The sequence below is a fragment of the Synchytrium microbalum genome (assembly GCF_006535985.1).
Source record: "Synchytrium microbalum strain JEL517 chromosome Unknown SmJEL517_scf0002, whole genome shotgun sequence".
Classification (NCBI taxonomy): Eukaryota; Fungi; Chytridiomycota; class Chytridiomycetes; order Synchytriales; family Synchytriaceae; genus Synchytrium; species Synchytrium microbalum.
The window spans coordinates 289,712-303,575 of record NW_022158351.1 but is presented as its reverse complement, the minus strand read 5'-3'; the positions used below and the strand labels follow the sequence as shown (position 1 = coordinate 303,575).

The following is a 13,864-nucleotide window of genomic DNA, read 5'->3' as shown; positions in this document are numbered from 1 at the left end:
GTGGTCGCAAAACAAGACTCGTTTTTCTTGTGTTATTTACAGACGTCTCCTATTTTTATTTAAATATTATGTAGTAACTAAGCACGCGTATGTTTATGTCAAAAAATGTTCAGATGGTAACGTTCTTGTTGACAAAACCAAATGGCCGCAAATCAAGACACAGTGATGAGGAAGAGCAATCGCTAGATTGGACGCTATAATCAGGTCATTCGGATCGACAGAGACTCATCCACTCACTCTCGTAATGTCTCTACTTTATGGCTTAACGGAAGCTGTTGTGACAATGCTGAAATTTCTGGAAATTTCCTGAGTCGACCCATCGATTGGACCTTGAACATACAAAAAGACAAACGGACCTAGAGTATTAACCTCGTTTACAAGATCAGATCACGGTCTATCGTTATTATTCGCTCAAGATCCAGCATTCTAGCTCAAACATCTGAAACTCCACCTATCAGCACACAAAGTACATCTAATCCAAATCACCAGACGATACATTAATGGTAGGTGGTATTCGCGTCAATATGTAAACAAGCTCATTGACTCACACTTACGCGAACTTACAAATATTCTCACCGGTTCATCAGGCCTTCTTTGTACGAGACTTCTTCGAAGACCCATACTTTGCTCGCTCGCCACTTGAACTCTTTTCCATCTTGGAATCTGCTACTCCCTCTCGTCGAGTCACTCAGGAATCGGCTGCTCCTTCTACCGATAACAAGGAACCTACTTCAACTGGAACAGTCTCTCAACAACCACAACAACGAGAACGAGGACTTGGAACTGCCATGAGGTCTTTCAAGGCACCACGTATCGACGTGGAAGAAACCGAAAAGGCATATATTATCAAGGCCGATTTGCCTGGATTGAAGAAGGAGGACGTGGCCGTTCATTTAAAGGATGATGTGTTGACTATTGAGGGTGAAAGGTATGCTTCTTTCTTAAAAAGCGTCTTTTTTGTTGTCGTCACCTTGATATCCAATCATTATACTCACAATACTCATTAATAGGAGAGACGATCGAGAGGCAGCAAACTCAAGACGTCACGTAGTTGAACGAAGCTTTGGGAAATTCGTACGAAGCATTCAACTACCATCGGATGCAGATACTGATGATGCTGCTGGGAGTGTTGAGGATGGTGTGTTGCGCATCTCCTTTAATAAGAAGGTTGCGCAGACTGAGCCCCGAAGGCAGATTCTTATTGCTTAAATATGGGTATAGAGGTATAAACTAATTCAAAGGGATATTCAATGATCATGTATTAACCACCAAATATACTTAAAGTAAAACAAATACTAATTGTTGTGTATTATGCGTATCTCTAACAATATTTTCCTGTTCGAGCTGGTATGATTTGTATCAAGCTTGTGACGAGTTCAAATGGCAAACACTTGCGCAACGGTTATGCCCAAGCCACAGAAAATTAGAAAGTCTCATTCAACCAGCTACCATCTGCACATCAGCAGTCTTTGGAAGACGTTTCCATTGCATTCCTGTGGTGAGAGTAAAGTTAGAAAACCAACCCAAAAGGGCGATAAATCGTTCAATACCTCACTCACCCAGTGCAAATAGAGCAGCCAACCCTGAAAACGGTAGAGCCGACAAATATATCAGAGACAATGCCCTGTTAAAGGCATGTATCGTAGCAGCTTGTAGTTCTGGAGGCACAAATATCGGGTTTCTTAGTGCAGATGGATTCTGAGCAATAACTGAAGGATATGGTAGGCCAGGAGCATCTTCAGCCAGGTATGTCAATAGTTTGTTATTGAATACTGTTGAAGTGATGGCTAAAAACGCCGAGTCAACGAATGACGATGTGAGTCGAATGTCATATTGAAGATATGATAGAGGATTCCAAACTCACCTAGACCCAAAACAGCGCCACTCGTTTGCCAGAATTGGTTGTTGGCTGTTACAATAGCCTGAACGAAAGGAAGCAAGATATAAGTCTCGTACTATATGACATTCCAAAGTGCAATAATAGGACATACCAATAAATCCTCCGAAACAGCAGCTTGAGAAGCGATAAGAGTGGTTTGGAATGATAGACCCAAACCAGCACCGGCAATAATGAGGTATCCGATTTGTGCGCCTCGTCCACTGTTTTCGTCCAGTCTTGATACAAGGAAGGCACCAACAGCACCAACTAATCAAAAAAACATGACATTAGACTGCTTACATTTTACAGGGAGACGAATGAGTGGAGTGATTACTTGTACATCCGATTAGAACTACTGGAGTGTACTATGGGAGCCGATTCGAAGTCAGACAAACAACGGGGAGGTGAAAATGTATAATTAGCTTACGTGACCAGTAGCTGTGACGAGAATTCCTGCCACGATACTGGCAACGACGACAGCCAAAATGAAGGGCAGACTGGAGACACCGGCTTGGGTAGCGCTCAATCCATTTGTAGTTTCAAAGTCTAAGTCAGCAAAAAGAGTCAGTAAAACGACGGAAAGTGAAGGTCTCACGCAACAGCCCCACAATGACCTACACAGAGGAATGTAATAAACTAAGCAGAAGAAAGCCATTCCATTAAAGAGGGTGTTAATGTACGTGAAGACCAGGTATCGGTTCTTGAACAGGCTCATCGGGATGACTGGATCTGCAGCGACGTAGACTTCGTATAGGATGAAGATTTGGATGAAAGCGAATCCAAGGACGAAAAGGGTGATGACGAGTGGACTGTCCCATGGCTGTTTTCAAGGGGGAACGTATTAGACCCATTGTAGAGTTTCACAGTTCGAGAGGTGTCTAGCACCAACGTACGTAAATGGAACCACCAGATTGAAGAGGTACCAACAAAAATATGACAGCACAAACCAAGAAGAGTGTGCCTGTTAGATAAAAAAAAGGTACTCAGATCGGCCTTTTCGCTTTTATTTCCCACCTATAAAACACTTACCCAGCCAATCAATACTCTTGAATTTAGTCCAAAGATCTCCACTTGGAGGAGGTAGTCTATAAAATACATTGCAGACAGGTCAGATTAATGCAAGCAAAAAAAATCTATTCACAGGATCTTATACGCTCACCTCAAGAACACCACAATGATTGCGACGGCAACAACACCAATTGGCCCATTAATAAAGAAACACCAACGCCAACTGACGTGATCGGTAAGTGCCCCGCCAGCTAAAGGACCAATGACACTGGCAAGACCGAATACAGCTCCGATAATACCTGTTTGAAGAAGACATAATCCAGGATTAGATTACACCAGGTCAAGGAACCTTGCGACTAAGTGATTATCATCGTACCTGAGTATTGTGCTCTGTCTCTGAGTGGTACCAGATCAGCAATGATGATAATACATATGGAGAAAATTCCTCCTCCACCTATCGAAAAATAGAGGGTGCTGAGGACCAATGTTCCTAGTTGGGACGAAGCACATTTCGCACAACGCTAAATACCTAATCCAGCAATTGCTCTTCCAACAATCAACACATCAAGACTTGGTGCAGCACCACATAACATGGAACCAACCTCAAAGATGACGACCGCGGCAAGAAAAGTAGCCTAACGAATGGAATAGACGGTAACTAAAGCGGCTACATTTCGCAAATTAAAACTTGTGAATTCTTACTTTACGACCGAAAACATCCGCCAGCTGTAAGATGCCGAAGATCAGTATGGTCGACAGGTTAAATGACTTGAAGGATGATGCATACCTTTCCGTACGAGGGAATGAATGGTGTTGAGGTTAAAAAGTAAGCAGACTAGGCGAGACAAGAATTAGCAACACTGGCGTGAGGTGAAACATATTGCTCCAGTCACTCACTCCAACCCAAACGATTTTTTCCAACCCGTTGAACTCTGTAGCAATTGCAGGAATAGCGACACTAAATGCAGGCGAGTTAGCATTGGATGCGCGTCGTGAAGTCACAACGACATGGCTGATTTGAAATTCAAAGCATCTCGTCCAACTCACGAGATGATAGTTTGGTCCAAGGCAGCAAGTAGTACAGCGGCAGCAAGAGACAATAAGATCATTACAAATCTAATTCAATTGAAAGCATTCGATCAGTGATCACATATCTTGCATAACACATTTTTTGTTGGCGATCACGAATGTTGTTCATCATCAACAAAAGACGGAAAATGCTTTGAATGTTAACTTACTCGAAATTAGACAACTTGACAGTAACCTCGGCCTCATCACGTTCGATAGAGATGGGTGCATCAGCACTTTTCACCAGTTTTTCAGCATATGGTGGTTGATCCAACTCTTGTGATTGCTGCAGCGTTATATCCGATTGCTGGGACATCAGAGCTTGTTTCTCGGTTGTTATGTATGTTGTTGGAGTGGAAGAATTCAGTAATGTATACGATTCAGGTTGCAATTCATGCAATCCAGTTTCTTGTTCAAAGGACATCAGTTGTAGAGACGTATGCCCCAAGGGTTTGAAACGAGAGCTTTCTGAGGGTTGTACGGTTGGCGATCTTGGCCTTCAATAATATTAAGGCCGGATTTGAAATTTCGATGTGCTGGCAAGAAAACTGGAGTGTTGTGTACCAATCGACCAAAGCCAGAGTAGGTTGAAAATAGGAGGATTTGTAATGAGCAAAAGACCACATTCAGTATCAGTTGTAGCAACTTTGAGATTCAAATTGGTGGGATAGAGTATCATTCGGTGCCTCCGTGAGGTCATCGTGTGAGTTCGGTGAGTAAATTGACTTTGCGGCAATCGTTTATGCACAATGAAAAATCACGACTTGTAGCTGCCTATAAGACTAGAAACACGCATTTCCAAGAAGCTGATCGCTGCTTGACTGTTCTTTGCGTAGTCAAAGCCTGAACCTAGGTTGAAACAGTGTGTTTTCTCGCTTAGACTTAATCTTAACGCTGTTCGTTTTCTCAACATATTGTTGACAAGCAAATGACCATAGCAGACAAGGCTTAGATACTAGGCCGGCAGCAATCCTGTTCTTGTATAAATTTACTTTTTACTTCTTCTACTGCGGACAAGGAGTCCACCACTTCTGTAGAGTACATCAAAGCCAATGTGTCTCGTCCACTTACAGCGCTTGAATGTTTCCACTAGTCACTTCCTTTTAACCACCAACAATAACCAATCTTTCTTTCAAGAAACAGTTGCGTCTATTTGTCAGTAATATGTAGCTACATTGTATACTCAAAAGGTCCAAAAAATCACAGGTCCAACATTAAAGAAATCCGCTTTAGCCAGCCACCATCTGTATCTCGACACCCTTGGGGATACGTTGCCATTTCATTCCTAGAAGACCACAAAGTCAGCCAAGCAACAAAACCATGTAGTGCAGCGTATGATGCATGACTTACCTAGTGACAGTATGGCAGCGAAACCAGCGAACGGCAGGGCCGACAAATAAATCAATGACAATGCCCTGTTAAAGGCATGTATCGTAGCAGCTTGTAATTCTGGAGGTACGAATATTGGGTTTCTTAATGCGGCTGGATTTTGCGCAATAACGGAGGGGTTAAGAAGGCCTGGAGCATCTTCGGCGAGGTATGTCAATAGTTTGTTGTTGAATACTGTTGATGTGATGGCTAATAAACGTCCAGGAAAGCATGTTTTATGTGAGTTCACGTTCATCTGCGCGAAACACAACATATTGTGAGGAGACTTACCTAGACCCAAAACGGCTCCCGAGACTTGCCAGAACTGGTTATTGGCTGTTACGATGGCCTAAAGCGACATAACAGTATGAGATACACGCCGAGAGCAAACGAGGGCGAGCAATACACATATACCAATAAATCTTCAGAAACAGCAGCTTGAGAAGCAATCAGAGTAGTTTGGAGGGTAAGGCCCAAGCCACTGCCAGCCACAAGGAGATATCCGATTTGTGCGCCTCTTGAACTGTTTTCGTCAAGTCTTGAGACGAGGAAGGCACCAACAGCACCAACTAAAGACGAGAGAAATTAGATACACTCATTCGGAATGAGACATAGGAATGATGTCGGTACCTGTACATCCGACTAGGACTAGTGGAGTGTACTACGGAAAGAGCAATGACAATGTCAGACCAAAAAAAACTGACACAGTATTTAGATATTAGCTTACGTGACCGGTAGCAGTGACAAGAACTCCGGATACAATACTGAACACAACAACACCCAAAATGAAGGGCAAACTGGAGACACCGGCTTGAGTAGCGCTCAATCCATTCGTAGTTTCAAAGTCTGGAGGAAAAAAAACTTTCAGTCATACTGAATAGTCTAAGTGACAACGCATTGCAGTACTTACACAAAGGAATATAGTAAATCAGCGCAAAGAAAGCCATTCCAGAGAAGAGGGTGTTGGCATAGGTAAAGACCAAGTACCGATTTTTGAACAAGCTCATGGGGATGACTGGATCGGCAGCAACGTACGTTTCCCACAGGATGAAGACAATAATGAAGGCGAAACCGAGGACGAAGAGGCTGATTACGATTGGACTGTTCCACGCCTAAAGTAAGGAAGAAAGAGACAAAAACATAGATAAGTCAGTGCTTGGATGTCTCAGTAGTTCTGATAAAGCAGTCCACGTACGTAAATTGAACCACCGGATTGGAGAGGCACCAACAAGAATACGACGGCGCAAACCAAGAAGAATGTACCTGTGAGTTCAAAAAAGGTAATCAATTCTCGTTTTTACATCCTTCTTATTCTCCTGGTAGTGAAGAATTGAAAATTACCAGTCCAATCAATCTTCTTAAACTTGGTCCACAGATCTCCACTTGGAGGAGGTAGTCTATACCAGACATTGGGGAAGATAAGTTTGCGTATTCTGTCTAAAAACAAGAAAAGTAGCCCATTACTTGACTCTCTCACCTCAGGAACACAACAATGATTCCTATAGCGACAACACCAATTGGCCCGTTGATATAGAAACACCAACGCCAACTGATGTGATCGGTAAGCGCGCCTCCGGCTAGAGGACCAATGACACTGGCAAGACCAAATACTGCGCCAATGATACCTGTTTTGAAAAGATTCTTTTAGCAGTTGAAAAGTTTCGACAATGAAAACACAAAAGGGTACGAAGTAGTTTACCAGAGTATTGAGCTCTATCTCTAAGTGGTACAAGATCGGCAATGATGATGACACAAAGGGAGAAAATTCCTCCTCCACCTAGAGGAAACGAAGGCATGAGGACCGGCAAGCCATGCAACTGTGATTTACGCTGGGTAATTCTGATACATACCTAAACCAGCGACAGCTCTTCCAACAATCAGGACATCCAGGCTTGGAGCAGCACCACATAACATGGAACCAGCTTCAAAGATGATGATTGCGCCAAGGAACGTAGCCTAATAAGGATACATGGTTACTAATACGGTTGAATTTGCAATTGAAACTTGTAAATTCCTACTTTACGTCCGAAAACATCCGCCAGCTGTAACATGTTGGAGGTTAGCTTTGCCCTCAGTTTCGGCGAATTGAAGCATGAACACATACTTTTCCGTAAGACGGAATGAAAGGCGTTGAAGTTAAAAAGTAGGCAGACTAGGTGAGACACGAGTTAGCACTATGACATGCTAGTTGAAAATTATTGCCCCAGTCACTCACGCCGACCCAGACAATCTTTTCCAGACCATTGAATTCGGTAGCAATGGCGGGAATAGCAACACTGAATGTAGAAAAGTTAGGATTGGACACATGTCGTCAAGTCACTGCGGCACCAATCGCTTCAAATTCTGCGCTTCTCCACATAAACTCACGAGACGATCGTTTGATCCAGGGCAGCAAGTAGTACGGCGGCAGCAAGAGACAGCAAGATCATCACAAATCTATTCAAAAAACAAGGATTCGATCAGAGATCACATCATTTTGCAAATCACACTTTTCGTTGTAGATCAACAATTCTTCATCTGCAACATCACCACCAAATGCGATGAGTACATACTCGAAATTAGACAACTTGACAGCAACTTCCGCCTCATCATCTTCGATGCGGGTTGGTAGATCAGTTTTCAGCAGTTTTTCAGATGGGAGTTGGCCCAGTTCCTGAGACTGTTGCAGTGTTAAGCCCGATTGCTGAGGCATTAGGTATTGTTTCTCGGATGGGATGTACGTAGTCGGTGGTGAGGAAGTCAGTAATGTATACGATTCAGGTTGCAAATCGTGCAATCCAATTTCTTGTTCAGATGGCATGCGATGAAGGATTCAAGGGTTTGAAATGGGAATTGGCGATATAAGGAAAGGATGGGCTGGCCCTTTAATAATGATGCCAGATTTGAAATTTTTGATGTGTTGGCAACGAAGCTGAACGTGTCTACACCAATCAACAAATTTAACCAAGCCAAAATGAAAAGAGGAGTTTGTAATCGGTTAAGGTTGAACCTTTTAACTTGCTGCGTCTAAATTTCGAGCAAACTATAGCAGCCAAGATTTGATGTCGTTTGGTGGAGTATCCTATGGAGCTTCAGAGGTCTCCTGGGATGTGAAATTGGAAATTGCGCCCTTTCGAGAAAAATGAATAAAACTTGAGGATTGTACCCATATAAGTCACGCATCCCCAAATAGTTGTACGATGTGCCAACGTTCCATGCGTATTGAAACGTAGCTTGAAACATTCTCTTTTCTGATCTCTTGACACAGCACATGATATCCGACACCTAGTGATTTCTTCCTCATTCACTTTCTCCAAACACATCATTGAAACGGCAATGATCAGAGCAGAAGGGCCTCCGATCCTGAAGCTGCAGGATATTCCTGAAGAGCTTCTATTCATGATTCTATGTGTAAGCTCCGTTTGAAACCAATTTGTCTTGTTTGACGGCAGATTGTCACCCACAAGGAAGCTGACCTTGAAACTTGTTCCTCTGTAACTTGATTACGAGTATGGCTGATATCTATATCATATTCAATATAGTGGGTAGAGGATCTTGACCTGCAAACTGGCCTGAACGTATCTCGATTGCTCAGGAGATTATCAAGTGATATCATCTTGGTTAAACATCTGCTGCGACGAAATTCATCACGTTTGGAAGCTCGGCTATACACTGGCAATCCACAGCGACCTAGTAGAGAAGATTTAGTCACTTTAAACATCATAAAAGGTCCCACTCGAGAACATATGCGCCGAATTTTGGCAACTGGTGGTTATTTAGGAAGTCCAACGCTTAGAGCGCTATTGGAGGCAAGAAAGGGACTCGAAAACTGGTCTAGAAAACGAAATCTGACAAAGAGGATTGAAGCAAGATTGAACATACAACAACTCAGGTATAGTGCTTCACGTGATTTTAGTTCGGATGGCCGATTACTCGTATACGAGTTCTCCAAAAGTTCTGTAAACTACTATTCCAAATGCTCACTTTCCGACTTTTAGTGAACGTAATGTCATTCCTCGAGAAGCCTTGCCAAAGTCATCAACCACACATGGAGCGCAAAGGACAGTTATCCAACCAACTCTGTTGCCGAAAGTTATGTTGCTCAGGAAGGCTCTTACTCGCAACGCATTGAATAAAGCTCTTACTCGACGAATGAAGTCTGAAGATTGGGAGGCCAGCGACTTGAATCAAAGTAAGCAAACGGCAGACATTGAAGAGACGCTTTGACTGGACAAGGACCTTCGATCACATTGACTGACAGTTGCGTATCGATAGTGCATCGAATAATCGCTCCTACATCGTCTCTGGCACCAAAGTTAGCCAAGACTGCCTTTGAATTGAACCAACGCTTACGAAATCGTAACGCTTCTGAAGGGTTTAAGAAACGTGCCAAACTCGAGGCTCTGCAGGAGACAAAGATTCTGCCAGAGATTCATATAGCTGCACTAATCTGTCCGAATATCAGGTCCAAAATCAACATTTTTGAACATGGTGGACTACCATCGCCGCCAGCATCACCACCTAGAAAGTAGAGAGTGATTGACACGTTTTGGAGGTGACCGAGGGTTGTATAAGTGTGCGGAATAGTCGTTGTGTAAAATAGCAATTCAGCGAATAATAGAAACCTCATCAGTAGTACATATGGCACGACGAGTTGATCAATAGCCTAGGCATGACAAATCCAGTATATCCCCATGTAGCATTTGAACAAAGCGTCGCTGCAAAAGTCTCAAGCTTACTTGGAAATCTAGCAATTTGTCACGATGCCTGGATTCGAGAAAAGCTCGTTAAGGCTACCGATGGATGTAAGCACAATACGCTATATGAATGTATCTGATCGTTGGTTTCGCATTCTGATGGGCTCTGTGTTGGTAGGGCTGGACATTACTGAATTGTTTGTACGCATCAAATCACTCACAAATGATGAAGCTGTGATATCTAAAGCTGTTAGAGCTTATGCACCTGATTTAGAGGTATTACTACTTAAAACAGCTTTGTTGTGTTTTAACAGTCGCTGATCAACCCAATCGTATTTTAGATCAGCCAAGATGGACGATCGATAAAACCACGGCATGGATTACCGGATTTCGCTGCAATTGACGCTAGAACTTTATATATTGTAAGAAATTCAGATGGAAACTTCGTGTTTCGCATCCATGACTTGACTCATCACACACGTATAGGAATACCTGCCACCGAAATCCACCGTCGAATCAATCCAACAACTCTTAACAACATCCAATATCTCCCCTCTACCCGAAGTCTATATCGACATGCCTAAAAAGGATGCACCCATGTATTGCTTCATCACATTCGAAAGCGAAGATGCAGCAAATGTATCAATGCCAGTGTTGAACAAGTTTCAAGCACTGAATCAACAGAATTGGAAGGATATTGTGTTGAGTGGAGAGACGGGGTTGAGAGCTATGCTCAAGTAAGTTTGAAGAAACATTCTTGGTCTCTATAAGCCTGATATTTTTTGTTGAACATAGGTCTGAATGGATGAAGAGGATGGAGGAATACCGAAACGTCTTGAATGCCAGAAAAAATCAATTGGCTGAAAGATCTGCTCCACCGCCTGGAGGAATCAATGAACGGGCTGGTTTGGTTGCTGAGTATTCAGGCGTTCATCCACACACGACTCGACAAGTTCTGAGGGTAAAGTTGCTCATGTTACAGATTCTCTCCCTTTTCTTACCATCTACTTCTCTGTTTGCAGAAATTGTTTACTCTGGTTGCACCTGTTGCATTCATTGAACATCAAGAAGGAATGGGAAAGGTGTAAAAAGCATGCCACTGCACCCGCGACTCTTTTTTTCGCATTTCTCACCAAAATCTATTTACACAGGGATACGTACGATTCAAAACCGTGACTGGAGCACAGATAGCACGAATGTATTTCACTCGTGAATCCATCGTTCAAAGAACCAAGCACGATACAGGATCCTTCCTTGTGGTGGATGAATCCAAGACTCGTAAACAAAAAGGCCTGATAATAACACCGTCATATACAATAGAGTCGCATGGGGATGAGGAGATATCAGTACCTGAAGAAATTGTTGTGGAGCAACCTAATAAAGGTCAACTACAATCTGATACTAAAGTTATACAATTGAGGTTCCTAGCTGGTATGTCTCTGCACATTTAAGAGCATGTAATTGGCGTTTTTTACTCCTTTGAATGGTTTTTAGGAGGAGAAGAACACGATTATTGGAGTCGATTTGTATCCAGTCGCCCAATGATGAATTATCCTGCTAGACCTGATGCAAGGCCCGATACAAGACCTGGCCCCAGCATACCAGCTCCGTCATTGCCTCGCTCATCTGTCAAGCCAGTATCATCCAAGTCCAAACATATCAGGTTTGATGCCAGTGATTCTGAGGACAGTTCAGATGAAGACGAAGAAGGGGATGTGAAAGTGGCAGAGGCTCCTCCTGTCATAGACGAGGCTCCAATTCTGAGCATCAAACACGAGAAGACGCTTAAAGCAAAGAAGAAGAAGAAGAAACAACGCGTTCCAGAAAATGTTCAGCAAACGGAACACGGTGACGAACACGTCGCTGACGAATCTGATGATCAAAACGGTCGTTTGACGCGTAATAAAAAACGTAAAGCAGATATACCTATAGATTCTATAGATGATCAAAAAGCTGTAAAACGTAAAAAATTGTAAAAATGCATTGTACACCTTAGAACACACATATATAACAGCATCGTTCGACGCATAGCCCTATAGGAGTATCTGCCATCGCCTGTTAGGCTCTACAATCTAGAGAATGTCGTCAAATCATGAAGAAGAGCAACGAAATGAACTTGAAGCCTTGCAGGCTATATACCCCGATGAATTTACAGCTTTATCTGACAAGGAGTTTTCGATCGAGATTCATGCTGATGACTACCCGGAGTGCTCTCTTTCACTAAAAATAACATATCCATCCTCATACCCAGACATCATCCCCGAAATTGAACTTGAGGACGACGAAGGCATCAACGAAGAGGAGCTTGAATACTTAAAATCTAATGCCATAAAGGAAGCTGAATCAAACCTCGGCATGGCATCCGTATTCGCCATTGTCGCATCAACAAAGGACTGTCTCGAATCAACAATTAAAAAGAGACTAGAACTAGCTGCTCACCAAGCCGCCGAACGAATACGACTGGAAGAAGAAGCTGAAGCTATACGTTTCGCTGGATCCAAAGTCACGCCTGAGGTATTTGATGCATGGTGGGAGAGGTTTCAGAGTGAGATGGCTGCTGAAGAGTTGCGTATTGCTAAAGAGAAGGGAATACAGTTAGATAGGTAAGTATTTGATGCGTGATATCTCACTTAGTCGTGTTGCTAAACATTTTGATAGGTTTAAAGGTAAGCTAACTGGACGTCAATTGTTTGAGAAGGATAAGACGCTTGCTGCTTCGGATGTCAAGTTGGTTGGGGTTGATGATGTTGCGGTTGATATGCATCTGTTTGAAGGGCTTGATGATCTGGATAGTGATGATGAGGATGACAACGAGGTGCTTGCTAATATACGTGGTGGTGGTGATGATTAAATACGTGGTTGGGATATATATAAGTTCAAGTGTTTGCATCGTGGATGATTGCATGGTCGTCAATTTAAATAGAATACACCATAGTGATGGGCTTAAAAATGGTGTTCTGAAAGTGTTGTGTGTGCCGTTTGGGTTGTACGTCTTGTCTATTCATCGTGTTGGGGTTTGTCTTTTGTTGCTGCACGTCTAGAATTGACAGTTTGCCTAGTTTGACAGTAGTCTCGAAATCTGAAACGTGAATACACCAATTGTGTAATTGACAATTCACGGGAAGTGTTGTGGTTTGACAGGTGGCTTGGTTTCTAGGGGCTCGTCTTTCCTTTCGACGGCCACAAATCCGCAACTACCATTCCTTCCAAAAACTATTGAGAGCAGCTCTAATTCGACCTTGAACTTGATACCCATGGGCGTAGTCGCAACTCCCACTGTATACTACTCGCTTCACTTTGCCCACTTTGTAAGTTGAATTCAGAAACTTGTGCAAAAAGCTCCGAAAAAAGAATTTTGGAAACTTGTTACATTTCTGGAACGCCAATTTTGCAATCCGATGAATATATTCTTACAAGATTTGTCGCTATAGCTCTTTGGTGTCCTGATAACGGCATGCACTATTAGTCAGGTATAGCTTACAACCGTCTTTGTCAAAACATTGGGAATGTTTGTTACATGTTATAAACCCCACCGTCTTGACTTTCTTCGCTAGTCATACTACTTGTGGACATCTCCCACTGAAGTATCATACAGGATATGTGTCTTCTGGGCGTCTAACGGAGAGATCTATACCGGCACTTGTGATTTTGATGTCGCCGTGGGCCTCATAACACTATTAGCCTCAATCGGAATGGGAATGTATAATGTCTACGCTCTGAGTAACACTCGAGGCCGTGGTGGCCGTAAGAAGACAACAATCATGTATCTCTTCTTGGCTTCGGCAGCTATTACAAGTAAGAAAGAATGCCTTGGACAAGGATTCACGATACTGATCTTTACTGCAACCTAGTTATTACCCTTGCT

At 42.8% G+C, this 13,864-nt stretch overlaps 5 protein-coding genes across 5 annotated transcripts; 3 read left to right on the top strand and 2 right to left on the bottom strand.

Moving 5' to 3' along the window:
* Positions 1-500: 500 nt before the first annotated feature.
* SmJEL517_g00508 (uncharacterized protein) lies at positions 501-1,209 on the top strand (the record flags this gene model as incomplete). Its single annotated transcript, XM_031166437.1, has 3 exons — positions 501-503; positions 588-928; positions 1,011-1,209. The coding sequence occupies 3 exons, from the start codon at positions 501-503 to the stop codon at positions 1,207-1,209; spliced, it is 543 nt and encodes a 180-aa protein (XP_031027438.1).
* A 228-nt stretch (positions 1,210-1,437) lies between these two features.
* Positions 1,438-4,379, bottom strand: SmJEL517_g00507 (uncharacterized protein; the record flags this gene model as incomplete). Its single annotated transcript, XM_031166436.1, has 17 exons — positions 1,438-1,493; positions 1,560-1,787; positions 1,865-1,922; positions 1,992-2,146; positions 2,214-2,244; positions 2,307-2,425; positions 2,498-2,699; positions 2,773-2,840; positions 2,909-2,964; positions 3,039-3,186; positions 3,264-3,341; positions 3,417-3,522; positions 3,590-3,613; positions 3,675-3,722; positions 3,785-3,845; positions 3,935-4,003; positions 4,126-4,379. 17 exons carry the CDS (start codon positions 4,377-4,379, stop codon positions 1,438-1,440), a joined length of 1,761 nt encoding a protein of 586 aa, XP_031027435.1.
* An 805-nt stretch (positions 4,380-5,184) lies between these two features.
* On the bottom strand, positions 5,185-8,123 carry SmJEL517_g00506 (uncharacterized protein; the record flags this gene model as incomplete). The annotated part of the gene is made up of 17 exons (XM_031166435.1): positions 5,185-5,240; positions 5,306-5,533; positions 5,615-5,672; positions 5,738-5,892; positions 5,954-5,984; positions 6,051-6,169; positions 6,234-6,435; positions 6,519-6,586; positions 6,665-6,720; positions 6,801-6,948; positions 7,023-7,100; positions 7,174-7,279; positions 7,342-7,365; positions 7,428-7,475; positions 7,539-7,599; positions 7,691-7,759; positions 7,813-8,123. 17 exons carry the CDS (start codon positions 8,121-8,123, stop codon positions 5,185-5,187), a joined length of 1,818 nt encoding a protein of 605 aa, XP_031027434.1.
* Positions 8,124-8,638: 515 nt separating this feature from the next.
* On the top strand, positions 8,639-9,834 carry SmJEL517_g00505 (uncharacterized protein; the record flags this gene model as incomplete). Its single annotated transcript, XM_031166434.1, has 4 exons — positions 8,639-8,713; positions 8,845-9,194; positions 9,301-9,494; positions 9,578-9,834. 4 exons carry the CDS (start codon positions 8,639-8,641, stop codon positions 9,832-9,834), a joined length of 876 nt encoding a protein of 291 aa, XP_031027437.1.
* A 2,244-nt stretch (positions 9,835-12,078) lies between these two features.
* SmJEL517_g00504 (uncharacterized protein) lies at positions 12,079-12,850 on the top strand (the record flags this gene model as incomplete). The annotated part of the gene is made up of 2 exons (XM_031166433.1): positions 12,079-12,602; positions 12,658-12,850. 2 exons carry the CDS (start codon positions 12,079-12,081, stop codon positions 12,848-12,850), a joined length of 717 nt encoding a protein of 238 aa, XP_031027436.1.
* Positions 12,851-13,864: the final 1,014 nt, after the last annotated feature.